Source organism: Octopus bimaculoides, chromosome 11 (genome assembly GCF_046866305.1).
Source record: "Octopus bimaculoides isolate indiv1 chromosome 11, ASM4686630v1, whole genome shotgun sequence".
Classification (NCBI taxonomy): domain Eukaryota; kingdom Metazoa; phylum Mollusca; class Cephalopoda; order Octopoda; family Octopodidae; genus Octopus; species Octopus bimaculoides.
In genome coordinates this window covers 32,761,772-32,781,771 of record NC_142938.1, presented here as the reverse complement: position 1 = coordinate 32,781,771, position 20,000 = coordinate 32,761,772, and the positions used below count along the sequence as shown (strand labels likewise).

The 20,000-nt window shown below is 39.0% G+C and overlaps 1 protein-coding gene across 1 annotated transcript; it reads left to right on the top strand.

Annotated features, from left to right (window-relative positions):
* The first annotated feature begins 660 nt into the window (after nucleotides 1–660).
* LOC149133234 (serine palmitoyltransferase 2-like) lies at nucleotides 661–13,686 on the top strand. The gene is made up of 2 exons (XM_089359765.1): nucleotides 661–842; nucleotides 11,233–13,686. Exons 1-2 carry the CDS (start codon nucleotides 795–797, stop codon nucleotides 11,389–11,391), a joined length of 207 nt encoding a protein of 68 aa, XP_089215891.1. The 5' UTR covers nucleotides 661–794; the 3' UTR covers nucleotides 11,392–13,686.
* Nucleotides 13,687–20,000: the final 6,314 nt, after the last annotated feature.

Sequence of the window (20,000 nt, the reverse complement as noted above, 5' to 3'; positions counted from 1 at the left end):
ATGGGATCATAAATATTGTCATGAAGCAAAGGTTAAGCCTGTTTATTTTTCAGTAGAAAGTGTTTATAGCACAAGCAATAAAATAAAATTAGTCAAAATTGAAAATATTTAGATATCCTACTTGATTTTAAATATTTTTATTTTTAAGAAAAATTATACCTTCTCTAAGTACCTAGTACATTCTTGGCATTTGCTACCTTATGAGATCGCAACACCCAAAGATGGCCCTACTGCCTAAGATAACCACTGCACTAAAATATATATGGTAGGTTTTTTATCATTATTGCCGTTTATCCTCCTGGGAAGCTGTGTAGGTACCCTGTTTTTTATTCCAGGTTGAGCCTATTTTACTTCATGTCAATCTCTAAAGCTTTCAGTGAAAGCGAAAATTATCACCAGTTCTCTTTAACATCTTTCTAAATGATTCCACGACTTAGTTTACTCCAGAAATCAAAACTTTATAATCTTCAAACCATTTTCATCAGCCTAGTAAAAAACTCTAAACTATACAATGTCTGCTTAGAGTACTGCAGGAGTCATTTTATTTTGTGTAAATATGTACTCAACCGTTTAATTAGCATGGAATGTTTTTAATGAATTTTTGTTGTTTTCAGTTATCAACAATTTGATTGCAAAGCATTAATGGCATTTTTTCTTTATATATTTTTTTCCAGGAATTTTACAAAGAACCATTTTATGAGTCTTTTGAGGCTACCCCTTTACTGGCTGCTATCTTAACCTACCTCAGTTACAGCTTGCTAACAATTGTAGGTCACATTCGAGAATGGTTACAAATGGCTGGATTGCAGAAGTCCCACATGCTCAAGGAACCAAAACAAGATGTAATTATTAAATATATATTTTTATTAGTTTTAGTTGAGGCAATTTAGAATTTTCTTAACTTAAATACATATAATTTTAAAATAATAGTAGACTATAACAGCTGATATGTAATACTTTTAATTGGGTTTAACATTCTTTATTTAAAAACTTAAATTGTTTTTGTTTTATATATTACTAACAGTAGTACCTGGCATTACACGGGTCTCAATAAATTACCACTCAACTGCAGAAAGGAGAGGCCTTAAACTTGATAAAATATTTTGGGTCCTACCTTGGCTACCACGTTCATGCAATGCTCTTCTGATTTCAACACCTTACTCCTCAGCCTAGCGCAGATTAGAACCATACACTTGCGAATATGAAGCACATAGATAAACGTATAGGAAGAGAACAAGTTGAACAATTTCAGCGTTTCCTAAGAAGGAACCATTTGAGCGATAGATTGCTCCCAGTTGAAGGAGGTTAATGGTCAACAGTTGGAATGTCGCCTTCAAGAGGTTCATGCAACACGTAGCCGCCATGCATTTTGTAAATTGGTATCCTTTCCGTTGAATTGGTCACTTTAATGTTATGAATAAACATACTTGAGGTAATTGACTGTATAGAAGGCAGCAGAAATGTCCTCGAATATGCAATACCTAACCTGCCTTTCTGCTGGTCCGTTTTCTTCGCATTTTTATCTTGCAACTTCAACGAATTGCCACCTCTTTGCCATCATAGGAGCACCACACGAACGCCTTCCATTAACCCACAGAATGTCAAGAGGCAGGCGCCCTTTTCTGATTTTATGTTTGATATGGGAAAAAATAGTAAAAGTATTTGAGCGTACCCCATTATATGCATGCATGGTGATAATGTACCTACTTCAGCCTTGGCAAATACTTAGCACTTCGTTGTAGACAATGTTTCTTGTCTTTCCCCGACGTGTTAATGTGAACAGTCTGTCTCTACTGCCGACTCTGGAACATGCAATGTACAACTGGCCGTGGGTAAAGCATGGCTCTTCCAAGAGAATTCCGGCCACAGAAAGAGTTTGGCCCTGGGACTTGTTGACAGACATGGCGAAGCTGGGCTGGAGCGGGAATTGCAGTCTTCTGAAGGCGAAAGGTATATCTGCTCCCGATGGAGTAAGGGGAATCCTGGGAATGTATACATCCTCACCTTTTCGCATCAGGATAGGATGGTTGCCTTGATAACATGCTTCATCAATTCTTTTACAACCAGACATGTTCCATTGCACAGTCTGGGGGAGGCTCCAAATTGCACAGAAACATAACTGGAGTTCCAGCTTTAAGGCAGAGCAGATGTGGCGGTAGGCCCAGAGGGTCTAAAGAGTTGAGGAACTCCGTTGGGAAATTCACCGATTCATTTGCATCTACCATCGTATCTACAGATTTGTATGTGAAAGGAGCACCAGGAAGTGACAGCAACAGTTGATCATTGAGTTTTGTAACAGTCACGTTTTTCGGAGGCAACTCTGCTCTTTTAGACAGCCATTCATGATTGAGATAATTATCTTTTAAATGGGGAAACACTTTATCAGTGAGTTCAGGCACAGATGAAACGGTAATTGAGAACGTGTGGATGTCCATTTCCCCATCAGATTCAAGAGGCACTTTACCATCGCCAAGTTTCAGAATGTCACTTGCGAAGTTGGCCAATTTTTGGTCGCTGAGCAATCGAGCCCTCATGTTGATTGTCAGGGTCAGTAACCTGACATGGCCAGAGCAGAGATGACTTAAGGCATGCTTGAACCTCATCTGCTTGCGTGCCTTTGGGGATAATAGGAAGAATTTGCCTAAAGTCACCTGGAAGCAAAAGCATAGCACCTCCCATGGGGGCTTCGCAACCCCTGATATCCTGAAGGGTCTGTTTAATGCGTTGAAGGCTCCCTTGTAGGCCATAGTACACTTGTCCCACACAATAAGCTGACAGCATTTCAGCACTTGGCCTTGGTCAGAGTTCTTGCTTATATTGCAGGTAGGTGTTTCTGGCTTAGTTAAATTGAGGGGCAACTTAAAGGTGGAGTGTGCAGTTCTGCTGCCAGGCAGCAAAGTTGCAGCAGTCCCTGAAGATGCGACTGCAACTGCAATGCTCTTTTGCATCCAGACCTTCGCTAGGATGAGTTTCGTTAGAAAGGTTTTGCCTGTACCCCTTGGCGCATCAAGAAAAAAACCACCTTTCCTGTGGCACACATGATAAGTCACAATAGTATAAACATGCCGTTGATCCGGAAGAAGCTTTGGCTCAGTTTCTAGGACAAAATTGGCAAGGGCATCTGTATCGTAGGGCGTTTCTCGCAAAAGAGCTGTAGGAAGTAAATTTGACTCTGAACGCAGTGGTTTAGGCAGACCTAAATGAGGGTAAGTCATTCCCATCAAGTGATGCAACTGTATTTTCAATGTCGATCTAGACTTGATTGTATACCTCATCGCTTATACTTTCTATCCCAGGAAAAAGCATCGCCTGACATATGAAGTCCTCCGATAAGTCGTCTTTAAATTTGAGCCCACAAAGACAAAGGGGTGTTCAGTTCACAAATTTGCAGCATAACAGCAAATTGAGCTCGTAGACACTTAGGTGTCTGGGATGCAACAGCTTCAAATAACGTAGCCTCCCATTGCACATCGTCTTCCAGCAAACTGCGCTTGAGGCATGCTTCCCTGTAATTGCTGCAATCAGAGCCGAAGACAGTCCTTAAGTCATCAAACAACTGAGGCCCATGTACCTCATGTAACAGAAGGCGAAGGTAAAAGCACTCGTGTTGGCACGGATGTACAATGTAAACTCTCCCAAGACATGTAAACCATGTAAACTCTCCAAAGGTATCCATCAATGCCAGTTTGTGTTTCCTTCAGAAACTTTTTTGGAAACTTCTTGCATTAGATATTGTTGCTCAAGCAAGGGGAGCCTAAATTGAATCCGTGCCCACATGACTCATGGATCATGGTTGCCTTGACTATTTCAAAGAGATGTCTGTCAGTAGATGGGTTTGGAATCTCGGCAGAGATAATCTTGTCAATATCGTAGGGAGGTATTTTTACAGAGAGCCAGATTAGAATGTAAGCGTGTAGTAGGCCTCTCTCTTGCCATTCAACAGTATGCATATCGCATCTAACTGGGCCAAATATTTGCCCTCCCTAAAGAAGCTCCATTAGTTTGATAAGCTTCAACCGGAAGACTCGTGCTAGGGGGTCATGACAGTCTTTCGCATGCTGACCTGGAAACAATTCAGCTTCGATCTCCTTCCATGAAGGATTGCAGGTGAATGTAATGAAAAAATCAGGCCTGCCATAATGACGGATGTAAGTCATAGCATCTTGCGTTCTCTCATGCATATACTGCGGATTTCCAGTGAAGGAGGATAGCAGAATGCAGAGTTTGCCAACGCTATCTGGTGCTGCGTCATTGAATAGGGCATCTCACAAATGAATGTAGCTGTCTCAACGCAACTGCTTCTGGTGTGTTCTGATAAAACAGAACCTCTCTGATTCCATTTTGGTGCACACATCCACGGCAAACTGATGAAAAAGTTCTCTTGAACGGAGCATATGGTTGGAGTTGTCAAGAGTAAAAATTCATGCAAGAAACTGTTTTGGTGGTTATGCAATCCAAATTGTCTGACTTGCGCTGATGAATTCCAAACTGGTAGCCGTCCTCTCCTCTCACAAAGAGCAGTGGGTATTGCAAGGCGTCATAAGATCTGTGCGTCTCGCATATACGGTGAAGGGTGTTGCCTCTGCGTTTAAGGACAATGTCTCGGTGGTTATATTGATTACCGTGAAGAAGGCCAGCTACTTTGTTTCATATAGAATTTGAAGCTTCTGGAGTGTTCACCCTATGGACGTTTTGAGGCATCTATGACAACGTTGAAATTTGATGAAGGAGCTGCCTCCAATGCATACTTGAAGCTTATAACGTAGCTGCTGAACATGTGAAGAATATCTTGCTGGTTTCGGATGATGTGGAGGTCTGTGCCAGGTGAAATTGAGTACCACATTGCTGCTTGTTTGTTGTGATTACCAACGAAGTAAAGTTGGAGAAATTGTGGGTCTTGGTTAGCGGCAGGTTCAAACAGTCCAATTCTATGGTATACTTGGCCTTGAACCTTAAATGTGGGCATGAATCCCCCTTCTCACACAACATTTGCTCTGAAAGATGTTATATGAAAGGCGCAATTGTACTTCCAGATGCAACTAAGAAAGTGCTTCGATTCAACCATATCATCTGTGAAGAGAAGCTTTAGCGGCTCTGGTGGGTCCTCAAGTTGAGGCAACCAGATATTTCCACCAGAGCAGCACAAACTGGATGGCTCCCCTGACCACTTTTTAGCAAAGCAAAATGAGCACATCTTTGATCTACTTCCAAGTGACATGTCTGGGTGGCCAGCATTATCAAAGGTGGAATTGTACTGGAATGCTTTTAAGACCCATTGTAAGGCCAACAGTTTCGAAACACCTTTCCTAAGGGCTTGCTGTCTGTCATCACTCTGAAGGCGATTATCATGGTCTTGTAACGTTTAGGAAGATCAAGCAGCAGCAGTGTTTGCAGCATCCATTGTCCGACGTCTGTGGCGCTGTTCCTCATTCTCCTCAGCATGTGCAGCTTAAGTGCATGTGGCATTAGTGGTTCAGTGACGTTTCCGCTGGCAACTTGCTTCAGAAGCTCTTGCAGCAGCTGTAGATGCAGCATTAGCAGATCGGTGGCTTCTTCGTTGGTCCTCTGTCTTTGAAGCTCAAGCAGCTGCCATTGAAGAAGCATTCGCAGTTAGGCGAGTTCTATGTTGGCCTTCTGTTTCTGTGACGCAAACAGTCTCAGTCACAACAGCATTGGCGGTTGACGTTTTCTTCGCTGAACTTCTGTCTCTGAAGCTCGAGCAGCTGCCATTGAAGAAGCATTCGCGGTTTGGCGAGTTCTGCGTTGGTTTTTGGTTTCTGCAGCAAGAGCAGTGGCAGATAAGATGACAATAGTGGTGAGGCGAGCGTTTCGCTGGTCGTCTGTTTCAAGAGCTCTTCTGGTGGCTGCACGTTCAGCAGCTTGTGACCAACAGAAGGATAAAGGCAAACCACTGACAGGATATGTAAGATTTTATGAAATAGGTATGCAGGTACGAAGCCATAAGCATGTCTTAATGGAGAGATATCTATAAGATGATTTAGTAGGAGTACGGGAAGCTGTGTTGCAGTGGGAGCAGGCAACGAATCAAATCACTTCACAAAGGGGCGATTAACATGTTTTCCACTATCTGCATTCGTAAGCGGATGTCAATCATAATTTGTTCTACGCTGGAATAAATGCATGAATGCAAATTGTCAACAGATAATGTCTAGCAGCTGTACTGTGAAGCCTGAGATAACGTTGCTTATTGATTCACGAAATAGAGGCGTTTGTTGAAAGTCCCTCTACCTATTTTTGCCAATGAGAGGTGGTACTTTATGGATGTGTTCCAACGATGTGAGGTGAAATGACAAGGAGCAACAGTAGATGTAATAACAATTTTGCCACTTACCAACTGCAACTGGAGTAAAGGAGGAAGGGATAGCTTTGAGAGGAGAAGTTGTAGTGAAAACGTTGGAGCAGATCGTGACTGGTGTTAGCGAAAACAAAAGGGGCTTTTAAGTAAGATGCAGTCATCGCTCACGAAAAGGCGAGAATAAACCAATGATGCAACACTATGCCATCGTAAGAGGATAAAAGCGGAGAGGGGTAAGCAGAACTGTTGGTGTGTTAGTAAAGAATGGCACCTAGTTGCTGCTTTGCGAGAAATGGTCAAGTACTTACTGAGTGTCTGAACAATATGGAGAAGAGTTGCCTTGTGCTGAGGCAGGAGAACAGGTGGTTCCTTTGGGGGAGGGGGTTGTGGTAGGAGACAAACAATGCGTGGAAGTAATTCGGGATGTCTGATGTTAGGTGGGCATCTGATAGCGATTTGAAGCACGATTGCAGAATGTGCATCAGTGCGGAAAATCAACGTAGGCTATTGTGTGAAAGTCGGATGAGATGGGTTAAATTTAGGTCTTGACGTGAGGGGTAAAAAGGCACGGTTACAAACGGCAGCAGGAAGAGAGGTGTGGAGTGTTGAAGCACAAATGAGGGGCGACAAACTGTAAAAATGAAGGGTTTCTGGGGCTGGGGGGAATTGGAGCTTATGTCGAGTGTAAAATAGAGCAGGGCGTTTATGGCTGCAGATGATGGTTTGACGGCTGTTTCAATCCAGTTAAGAGACCCACATAAGGACATGACTGATTGTAAGACCACGTCAGTAGGAAGTGAGTTTATGTATGAAAGTGAGGACTTTTCAAGCAAACAGTATGAGGCCATAATAGCAAGTTTACAATAACAGAATGGCAAGGTCACAAAAACAAAGTGAGGTTGTAGGTAGGTACTGACAAAGTATGAGAATAAGATATGGTGAGCATAACAAAGTCAAGTGTCCGTCATTGTATGCATGAGCAGGCGATATGCGTAAGAGTAAAGAAATAGCTGTTATAGTCGATCCCCAGCATAAATGAATCTGAATAATCTGGTGTTACATCAAATGCTGGACCAATAAACACGTTGATTAAGTGGTACGCAGCTTCATTGTGCTTCTGTAGTTCAGTTTCAGTCTTCTGGTCATCCGCTGAGTACTGTGACGCCATGAAACTCTTTGGGTCAAACTGCAAATGTGTACCAAGTTTGGTTGAAATTGGACGACTTTTTGAAAAAATTGATAATTATCAATAGAGTTTTTGCGAAAACCGAACATTGATGGAAGCAGTTGTTATGACTAAAACATTCCTCGGAACATACCTAATGCATATCTGAAATTTCAATCGAATTGGTCTGGTGGTTCAGCGGTTTGGCCCAGCTTCACCTGAAAGCACTTGTACAGGGAAACCGTAAACAGCGCAAAAATATAACTTTTTGAAAGACAGCTTGGATATTGATTTGATTCAAGAGGTTACCAAGGTTTAACAATGTCACATCCCAAACCATCTTTACTCAAGTGTAAGGCCTCACGTTTCCGCAGTTTCACGGTAATTTATTAAAACCCGTACAATGCCAGTTACTACTGCTAGTGAAATGGATGAAGGAAGTAGTAAGTACTTACCAGTAGCTTGTGCAGTACAGAGGCTGTTATTGCTTTAATTATCTCATGCTACACATAGTAATCGCTTTCATTTATTGCAATGGAAAGCCTCTGCCGGATGTTTACTGTTGTTGGCAGTGGCTATTTTGAGGTTACGTGGGGTCACAATCTGTGTGCACACCATTATGGAGATTAATTGTCTATGCATTGGAGAAGGAATGGGGTCAGTGTTCTGAGAAAAACAAATCAGGAGCTACCTCAACAATTGATGCTTCTTGGGTCAAACTTTTCTCTCAAGGTACTTACACTCTGTCGAGTATGCACACTGACGTTACACATCCATCGGAGCATACTGGCTTCATTTCTTGCGAGCTTACGCATGTCCTCAGCAGTCACGGCCCATGTTTCACTGCCATGTAGCTTGGCTGTTCGTACACATGCGTCATATAGTCTGCCTTTTACTCTGAGTGAGAGGCCCTTTGTCACCAGCAGAGGTAAGAGCTCTCTAAACTTTGCCCATGCTATTCTTATTCTAGCAGCTACACTTTCAATGCACCCTCCCCCGCTACAAACTTGGTCTCCTAGGTAGTGGAAGCTATCAACTACTTCTAGTTTTTCTCCCTGGAGTGTGGCAAAGGTTGTTTTCTGCACATTTTCAGTGTTTATAGCTCTTGAACATCTGCTACATACAAAAACTATCTTGCTAGTTAGCCTTCCTTTATATATATATATATATATATATACACACAAAGATGTAAAAATATATATAAATACATAGTGAAACTAATAGAAATGAAACTAATATGTATACATAGTGAAAGTATTAATGAAACTATTAAAACTGAAAGTATTATCTCACATTACAATAGAGATGTTATTGTTTAACTTTTGACACATAGTATGGAGATAAGAGATTGCTCCAAGCTTGCATTAGGCAAGAAGTTGAAAATATTTTGGCCCATGACATGCATGCACCCTAAGTGAGACGTGTAAAATTTGAATGAAATCGATCGAGTAGTATTTGTGGTTTAGTGATGCATACATAAGGACACAGACACATTCTCAGTTTTATATATATAGATCACTGTACTTGCTTTTATTAAATCATATTTGGTCAACCTTTACTTTTTCCTTCCAGTGTAATCTTTATATATTCATCTTATACAATATTTGCAATTTAATTCTATAAACACTTCAACAAAGAAATAGATAAATTAACTGTGTATTTTGATCTTAGTTTTGTTTTTTTCTATGCTTTTCCAGAGCAACTTCAAGGAAATCACTTGATAATATCTTTATACTACTTCTTATCAATGTGAAATTGGTATGAATTGTCAGATTTAAAAACCCATTAAAGCTGCTTCTAGGTTAGGGAAATCCGTCTGTAAGCAGGTTTTGTGGTTGTATCAGTCATTGCTCATTGAGTGTACGAAGGTGGACTGAGAAGTTCATAGATTGACTATGAAGGAGTGTTGCTTGAGCAGTGTAATACTACATGCATTAATTTCATTTCTTCTTAATAATTGCATTGTTTCTTTCCTGGTAAACTGACTGCTAACTGTGCAAAGAAGACTGCAAAAGTAACAAGTTGTGACTTGTCTTCAAGATGGACAAAATTTGGCATCATAGTTTTATCAAGTACCTGCTGATAAAGGGTTTAGCTGACATGATTGCTATATTCGAAGGTGACATTCCAGCTTTCTCAACAGTGCAAAAGCGCGCAGATGAATTTAGGAAGGAAAAGGAGTCTTAAAGAAGAGCTGACGTCTGGACATCCAGTAACTGTCACCTCAAGGAAAACATTGATCATGTTCACCACATGGTGATGGGTGACAGGCAATTGACTATAAATCAAATAGCCAATTCTATTACCATATCCCATGAGAGAGTTGAGAATATTCTGCACAATGAGCTTGGCTTGACAAAAGTTTCTTCTCAGTGGGTGTCATATCTTCTGACATTTAATCAAAAATGCACCAGGCTGGTCACATCACAGGAAAATCTGACATTTGAGGCAGATCCAGTTGGTTTCCTTAAACAGTTCTTACCCCAGGATGAGTGTTGGCTTCATCACTTAGAGCTAGAGATAAAGAGACAGTCTATGCAATGGAAACGCCCCTCCTCACCTGCTCCAAACAAGGCCAAAGTTGTTTCATCAGGGAAGGTGATGGCCTCAGCCTTTTGAAATGTAAAAGGCATTGTGTTCATTGACTATCTTCAGATGCACCACACCATCAATGGAGAGTTCTATGCCAACTTGCTGAGGCAGTTACTAGACCAAATGCCAATAAAAACTGATGAAAGGGATCCTGTTTCATCAGGACAATGCTCCAGCACTCAAGTCCTTGCTTTGAATGGCTGCTCTGTATGACTGTGACTTTGAACTGGTTGACCAGCTCCCCTATTCTCCTGATTGAACCCCATCTGTTCCCCAACATGAAAAAACACTTGACTGGGAACCAGTAACCTAGATGATGATGTCATATCTGCTGTTGATTACTTTTTTGACCACTTCAATGTAAGCTTATTCACGTATGGGATCGAAGCACTGCAACATTGATGAAAGAAATGTGCTGACCACAAGGGGAATTATGTTGAAAAATAAACCTCATATTGTCACATTATATGAGACTTTTTTGGTCAGCCTATAAACTTTTCAGCCAACCCATGTATGATGTCTTCAAAAATCAATAAATACATAGTTACAATGCATAGGTGTTTCATACAATTTTTGTTTTATAACCAATAAAAGGGGGTGTATATATATATATATATATATATATATATATAGGTTATACATGTCACAAATTAAGGCGAGCAAGTTGTATATCTGTAGTTTTTTTGTTTTTTTTTTTGGCATGTCAAGCTATATTGAATTAAATTGAAAAGTGGTTATTTTGCATCCTCAAAAGTTCAACATGTTTCTTAATATTTTCTCCAAATAACTTTTTTTTATATATATAATTTAGCTGCAGAAGAAAGGGCAGTTTCCATGACCTCTAAAGCTGATAGAAGGAAGGGAAGAAAATATGCTCAGGCTGGAGACCAGCTTGAATTGTTGCATTGGTGTGGTAATGTACCAGCTGGGGCTGGATTAAGTCTACCATCCAGGAACAGTATCCACTTTCCAAATTCTGCTCTTAAGTGTTTGGCCAATGCTATACTTTGGTAGCAGCTGGGTAACTTGAAGGTGTTAGCAAAAGATCTGAAATGTTGTTTGACCAAGTTCAAAGAATAACTTTGAATTTTTTACACACTCTTTCATAGTGAATTTACATTCTTTCTTTTTTTTCTTTTTTCCATTTTCCTCCTTTTAGGATTTTGTCCCTCTCTATCAGAGCTGGGAAAGTTTCTACACTAGAAACTTGTATCGAAGAATAAGTGATTGCTGGAATCGTCCTGTTTGTACAGCTCCAGGAGCAGAAATAGATGTCTTAGAACGAGAATCTCCTGATTTCGGTTGGAACTGGAAGTAAGGTTTTTGTTTTAATAGTGAATTGTTTTTTGAATTTTATGTACAAGGGTAGATAATGCTTAGAAGGTCTTATAGATATAATTGATAGCTTTTGTTAGCTTTTGCAACCTAATCAGTAGTGGAGGTGTGTACTTTGCAAATATGGTACCCAGACAAGGTGGAAAAAATTCAGGAATCTATTGCTTATACTGGTAATAAAGGGATTCTCTCTGAGTGAAGAATAGATTGATGTTGTATACAAAGTATGATGCTGCATGGTAGTGAGATGTTTATTTGGAGAGAAGAGAAATAAGTATTCTCTGTTGGAAGTGTAATGTTATCATGCATGAACAACATGGTACAAATAAGCTGAGAGCTAAACTAGGTGTAAAAGGAATCAGTTGCAGTGTTCTAGAATGAAGACTGTTGGTATAGACATTTGGTGCATATAACATATAACAGATAGGTAAAAAAAAATGCCAAAAGATGCAGAAGGAAACTGTGGAATAGGAATACTAAAGTAGACATTGACAGAAGTGGTAAAAGCTGATCTCATGATGTTGAACCTCATACTGGAGTTGACAAAAGAACATAAAAAAAGGTGAGATACTGTTGGAAAGGACCCCCCCCCCCCATCCCCCATAACCTGTAGAACACTGGAAAAGCAAATGTAAAAGTGATGTGTTTATATAATAATTACCTTTGTGATAAATAACTATGTAGAGTAGTAGTACAACTAATTGAATTAACATTGGTACATTTTTCATTTATGTTGATCTCACCACCTCTTAAAGAAATCAGTTTTGGCAAGCTAAAATAGCACTCAGCAGCATTACATATGTCAGTAACAGAATTTTGGCTGCAAACTTTGGTGGAAACCCTGGTACAACAGTCATTGTGCATTATGCCTCAGTTGAGGGTTCACAAGATGTAGAACAACACAACAACAGTCTTGCTGATGTAATTCGCTCAATACAAGCTCACATGATATTCTTACTTGGTGATTGTAACGCATACATAGGAACAAAAGATGGTTCTTTCACATTTCGTGTGCAAACAAACAACAATGACTACTTACTCCTGGACCTTGCATTAGAAACCAATGTGGTTATTACAGATACTCGGTTCCAAAAGGGAAAAGGCAAGGTATGGACTTATGTCTCACAGCCAAAAGTGGAGAAACTCTATTTGAAATGTTGAAACACAACAGCTTTGCAAGTTGTTATGGGGATGATAATAATAGAACACCCCTCCCACATGATGAGTGGTATGTGTCACAAATACTGTAACAACAGTGGTGACAAGGATTTAGCAAACTCATGAGGATTAAACAAACTTACAAGGAATTCCGAAACTCAGAAAAGTTTTTTGTGTGAATTTTATGGTATACAAAAGTGTAAAATTATGGAAGATTTGTTGGCCAGTTTGCTCTAGTTGTAAAAACAGCAACAACAACAGCAGCAGCAGCAGCTGCCGGAACAGCAACAACAATTACTACTGCAAGAACAACAACAGCAATTACTATTACAGCGATAACAACAACAATTACTATTACAACAACAAATGCTGTAATTAATGAATCGTAAATCTTCTAAAAATGCTGAAAAGATGTTCTTGTCAGATTATGTTGCAAACTTGATAACAAAATTTAAGTATGAACCAGACGAAGGAATTACCTTCGAGGTGTACTGTAGAAGGTATGAACAGATCTTCAATAAAGAGTGCAAAGATTGGGACAATGTTATGAAAATGCATCTAATCCTAAGAAACTGCCTGCAGTAGAACATGAACATTACAGCAATTAGGTACTCCTGGAAAACCGTCTGATATAAACTTTAGAAATACAATAGACATATTGTGTAAAATTTCTAGCAAGAAAAACTTGTTCAATACATGCTGGAAATGTTTGGACCTAGAAAAAAACAATGAGGAGGACTGTCACATATGCTGGTAGAGTTAAGAGAATGTGACAAGTTCAAACTGGATGAATTAATGCCAGATATATTCAAGATATATTCAGAGACTAACTGCAGAAAAAGTCAGTTCAGTCAAAGGTTCGAATGCAGCTGGGGGATTGAAACGAAAAATAATACATTTATTTCCAGATGTTTTCTTGGATGAACTGGGGTGCTGTATGAAAATGAAGGCAAAAATTGTAGTAAAACAAAGTGCAACACCTGTATCTATGCCAAAATGTAATGTACTGTTTGCAACACTAGAACAGGTAAATAAGGAACTTGAAAGCCTAAGAATAATTGAGAAGATGGACCACTCAGATTGGGAAACACCTACGGTCTATGTATAAAAAAAAGAAAAATAAGAGTTTGTGCAAACATTTTAAGCGAAATCGTGATGGCACCTGTACCAGTAGATCACTAAGAGCACCGTCCGAGCGTGGTTGTTGCCAGAGCACCAGCTGTCTGGCTTCCATGCCGGGGGCACGTAAATAGCACCATTTGAGCGTGATCATTAGCAACGTCGCTTTCCTGGCACATGAAAAGACATTCAAGCGAGTTTGTTGCCAGTACCACTGGACTGGCTCCTGTGCAGGTGGCATGTAAAATACACCATTTCGAGCGTGGCTGTTGCCAGTACCTCCTGACTGGCCTCCGTGCCGGTGGCACATAAAAGCACCCACTACACTCTCAGAGTGGTTGGCGTTAGGAAGGGCATCCAGCTGTAGAAACTCTGCCAAATCCGATTGGAGCCTGGTGTAGCCATCTGGTTCACCAGTCCTCAGTCAAATCATCCAACCCTTGCTAGCATGGAAAGCGGACGTTAACCATTTGAAGATATGGTAATTGCAACATTAAGATAAATAAAAAATGTAATGTAGAATGTAGTACATGAATTACTGGTGGCCCTTGAATGCATAAAATGAAATGTTGGAAAAGGACAAATTCATAACAAAAATGAAAAGAATACAGGGAAAGTAAATAGGAACAGGATTGGTGCAAAACAAAACCAAGACATGAATCTGTACTCGGTTTGTGATGTACTGATGTATGCACAGAGTAGTTATACCTGAAACACTGCAAAAGAAAATATTAAGGGAATTCCATGTTGGACCGCCTGCTTTTATGCGAAGCTACATGTACTGGCCAAAAATGGTGAAAGGCTGTAGAGGATGTGCCCTTGTGGCAAAATTATCATTGATAAAAAGTGAAGCTTGGCCAAAAGTAGATGTTCCATGGTTGAGACTACACATGAATTTCGCTGGACCATTAAACAGTTCATACTACTTAGTGGTAATAGATAGTTTCTCTAAATGGCCAGAAATTTGTAAGTGTAAAAATGCCATCCTCCTCAACTACAGCAAACTTTCTACATGAGCTGTTTGCAAGATTTGGCATCCCAGACACGATAGTGTCTGATAATGGAACACAATTTATATCTTTTGAGTTTTATAAGTTCTGTAAAACGTTCACTGTAGAACATGTAACTATTGTGCTATACCATCCCAGATCTAACAGACAAGCAGAACATTTTGTCAATACATTCTAGAGAGCTCCAAGGAAGTCAAATAAGTAAGTCACAGATGAGGTAGCTCTACAACAATTCATAAGAGTATATTTTGTGACACCAAATTCAAACACACCAGAAGAGCTGATGTTTGCATAGAAAATAAAATCAGTCTTTGACGCATTATTACCTGGTAAGAAAAGAAAAATTGTAATGGATAATACAGCAAGATATTTCAAAATGGGTGGGAATGTATTTGTTAAGGCATATAAGTACAGAAAACAAATTTGGGAAGATGGTGTGGTTACCAAACACGTAGGAAAATGCTATACTTGGTAAAAAGAAGATAAGGGGTATACAAGAGACACATTAACCAACTAAAAAAAAAGATTTGTTGAGAGCGAACCCAAGAGAATAGAAGAATCCAATGGAATGGTTATATGGCACTTTTCAAGTACCAATGCCATTGCAAATAATTGAACCCAGACACACAAGAAAAAGAAAATGTATGGAGTTCCTGGAAATTGATGCCAAATGAAATAATATTAAATTTGTAACTTTATGAAAAAAAAAAAAAATAGGGAGGTGGAGTGATGTAAAAAATTAATGTTAATCAAAAGAAAATTACACTCCCTAAGTAAAATTTAAAAGGGGAGATATTATGGTGATAATACTGGAACATCCCTCCCACGTGATTAGTATCTGCTAGTCATTACAAATACTGTGACTTTAAGAAGTCGGTTATAGTCGTGTCTTACTCATTTAGCTAACTATACTGCTATACGGGAGTGGATGTTATAACAGTCTGATGTTGGATTACAACACAAGTCTTGGTTCTGGCCACAGAATTTTATTAGGACAAATCAAACTGACCTTGCGTACACGTACAACACCTGAGAAAAAGCAAGTATATGACTGGTATATCCTGAAAAGTGATACAAATTTACAGTGTCATTGTAAAGAAATGATTTGCTGCACTACAAAATGGTTCAAAGTCAATAACTGACCTATATGAACATGTCATCACCACTAACAGGGAAGTGAAAGAACATGATACCAACAAAGAAGCACCATTCAATGAAAAGAGCATCAGCTGAACCAAAAGTTAACACAGCCAGGAAGAATGTGTAAAGAGCATTTAACTGCTATCGAGAATCCTAAAGAACACAGGCTGGAACTATAAGTTATCAAAGCCACTCTTCAAAATGCCTATGATACCATTGAGGAAGTGGAATTGGACTGCATGATTGATCAAATCAAGACAATAGATGCAAATTCATTGCACAGGGAAAGCTGGAAATTGATTAATCTGACAACCGCAAGGAAAGCAGCAAAGTCGGGCATCGTCCGTACAAACAGCTGAGAGGTGCATGTCTAAAAGTGGTATCAACACTGAAGTCAATTGCTCTTAAGGTCTCTCCTTGTAAGCAATGACAAGAGATTTAACCTGTTTTCAACAATCTCACATATAAAACCAGACCCCTTGATTTGGAAGAACATCAGAGTGCCAAGAGTAGACTGAAAGAGGGAAAAGCTGCTGGCCCAGATTGAATTCCCCCTGAAGTTATCAAGAGGTGCAATCTGGATGAAATAATACTGGTATCACAGGAATACTTAGAGAATGACTTTTTGATTTCTTATGGGGTAGGAATCAATCTGTTGCAAACAGTTTGTTTCTCTGCAAAGTCACCTTTAATAAGTGGTATACCTCAGGGCAAGGTTCTAGGACCATTATTGTTTATTATTGCTCTATCAGGTATAAGCTCACAAGTGCACTCAACCAACCTGGTAGTTATGCTAATAACACAAAGATATCCAAACTTCAGAAGGTGCTGTTACACTCCAAAAATGAGCTTAACCTCATTTATCAACAGGCAGATAAAAACAGTATAAAATTTAATGCATCAAAATTTTAGGTCCTTCATTACAGGGCAGGAATACACACAAATCACATTATTTGACACCAACTGATACAATGATTCAAAGTACTAAGGACACAAGACATAGGAGTACCTATGTCAAATGATGCATCTTTTATTAGCCACACCACCAAACTGACCTCTAAATGCAGGTATCTCATAGGATGGATCCTACAAACCATCATGACAAGAGAGCTAGTGGTTATGCTGACTCTATGGAAAAGCTTAGTTTTAAGTAGATTAGATTACTGCTCACAATTTTGGTCTCCAAACTGCTGTGGTCTCATGGAAAAAATTGAAAGGTTTAAAAGAACATTCACCAGTAAAATAAATTTGTTTAAAAGCCTGAATTACTGGCAATGCCTGAAAGCTCTGCATCTCTTTGAATGCCAAAGAGAGAGATTTACTCTCATATACATATGAAGATCCTGGAGGGGCATGTCCTAAACTTAAGCATCAGAAAGAATTTTAATGCACAAACTGTCAGCTTCCAAATATACCACCTTCAAAATCACAAGCAAAAACACTATATTGTACCAATCTGATATTTAGAGGTCCTTATTTGTTCTACTGCCTACCTAAAGAAATCAGAAATATAAAAGGGGAATTCACTGAAACATTTGATAAACTCCTAACAATGATACCAGACCAGCCAACCATTCAAGGATACACTCAGGGAATAGGATACACTGAGTCATAGACAAGCTTCCAGCCATAAAATGACAACAAAATTGAAAGAAGATAAAGGTGGTGCTCCAGCATGGCAACAGTCCTATGACTCAAACCATTAAAATAATAAAAGAATTATTAGTTTCTACTATATTATTAATCATTATTTTTTTTCTGATTGTCAATACTCAAAGGACACACACACATATGAGCTTACTTTCAAAACTGGTATAAGTGCATATTTGGTCAATTTCATGATAACCATCAAAACACAATCTGCAGACTTCTGGCTTCACACGTGAAATTTTTTTCAGTTAGACTGAGATAGATGCCATATAAACAGTAGGTGAATCTTAGTCTTCCAGTCAAAATCTGATATATTCAAATTGTTTTAAACAATTACTCAAAAGTCATTCCGATACATATATCTGGTTTTGAAAGAAAGCTCTTCATACACACACACACACACACACATACACACACATGTATTCATTTGACTGTGCAGGTAGCACATTAATAACACCTTTTGAGTGTGGCCGTCGCCAGTACTGCCTGACTTGCCCTCATGCCGGTGGCAACGTAAAAAGCACCCACTACACTCTCGGAGTGGTTGGCGTTAGGAAGGACATCTAGCTCTAGAAACTCCGCCAGATCAGATTAGAGCCTGGTGCAGCCATCTAGCTCGCCAGTCCTCAGTCAAACCGTCCAACCCATGCCAGCATGGAAAGCGGACATTAAACAATGATGATGATGATGATGAATAAGGTATCTTTGGCCTGATGAGTAGCTAGCAGAGTACCCTTTATTGAGTAATTACTACTTCCGAGGTTCTGCTAGCCAGGAAACATATGTAGCCTGGATTTTACCTACTAACTTCCTACACCTGGATACTTGGATCTTATCTTTACATATACAGTAATACCTCAGTTTTCAAACAATTCTGATCATGAATAAATCATGTTTTATTTATACACACACACACACATATACAGGGATTGGACAAAATAATGGAAATGCCTTAAAATTTCAAACAAATTTATTTTAATATGGGGTAGAACCACCTTTGGCAGTAATTACAGCTTAAATTCTACGAGATATGGACTTGTACAAAGTTTGAATTGTTTCCAAAGGAATTTTTGTCCATTCTTCAGCTAAAACAGTCTCCAGTTCTTGTAGTGATGATGGTGGAAGATATTGACTCCTCACTTGTTTTTCTAAAATGCACCATAAATATTCAATAATATTGAGATCGGGTGACTGTGGTGGCCAAATAAAATGTTCAACTTCACTAGAATGTTCTTCATGCCATTCAGTAACAACTTTAGCTGTGTGAATTGGTGCATTATCATCCTGAAAGATTGCGTTTCCCTCTAGAAACAGTTCCGCAACCATAGGATGAATTTGATCAGATAAAGTGCTTAAATAGTCTTGACTATTAATTCTGCCATGAAAGGAAACAATTGGGCCGGCAGATTTTCAAGATATAGCCTGCCAGATCATCACAGATCCTCCTCTATGTTTAACAGTTGGAAGAAGGCAGTCTGGGTCAAATGCTTCGGATCTATTTTAAAACGGGGGCCACATTTTTCATTAATGTTTTACGTAGTGTTTTTGGTACGGAAAGACTTTCAAACTTCATATACTTATCTATTTTGTGTTATAGAACAGAAAAATATTTTTGTATTCGAATTTATTTCATGTAAAAAATTGTCTTATTTCGATAATTTCAACCAATCACTAACAAGTATTCAGTTGTTTACATTTACTCCTTTGGCTGATTAAGCGATGTAAAGCGTATTTAATCTCCGTACCTTCGTTTTATTTGCTTTTTTCATTTTAAATTTGCTTTAACCCTAACCCTAACCCTAACCGTAGGGTTAGGGTTAATTGTTTCAGAATCATTTGTTTATGTAGTCGGCACTTAATGTATATCAGCTGAATGGACGTCAGTGATTGGTTGAAATTACAGAAATACGACAACTTTAACATGGAATAACTTATGGATTTCTTTTTTTTTAAAGAAGACTAAGAGAAAAAGATGTTTTATATGACACATTCTACCAGTGTTCCAAGTTTCAAAGTGTTTCGTTAATGAAAAATGTGGCCCCCGTTTTAAAAAAGATCCAATGCTTCTTTTGGCTGTCTCCACACGTATACTTGGTTGGTGGTTGGAAATAAAGTAAAGGATGACTCGTCCAAGAAAATAACATTCTTCCACTGCTCTAGGGACCAATTCTGTAGGTTTTTACTCTACTCTAAACGCTTTGCAATGTTTGTTTTTGAAAGCAGTGGTTTTCTGATTGCAGCCCTCCCGTGAAATCCAGCTTTACATCGCTTAATCAGCCAAAGGAGTAAATGTAAACAACTGAATACTTGTCAGTGATTGGTTGAAATTATCGAAATAAGACAATTTTTTACATGAAATAAATTCGAATACAAACTGGGTTCTTGAGGTGGTCATTAAGCTCTGCAGTAAATTTGGGAGCTGTACTTTTGTGATCTTTTCTAACAATTTGCGTAAGAGTCTGATGCTCCCTATCTGAAAGTTTTGTTTTGACGAAGAGGTTTTTCCCCTTTCTCA

Excerpts from the sequence above, each read along its gene's own strand:
- LOC149133234 (XM_089359765.1), top strand. The coding sequence starts at position 795 with ATGGCTGGATTGCAGAAGTCCCACATGCTCAAGGAACCAAAACAAGAT. Across the intron at positions 843-11,232 it reads TCAAGGAACCAAAACAAGAT|GATTTTGTCCCTCTCTATCA; the intron begins GTAATTATTAAA and ends TCCTCCTTTTAG.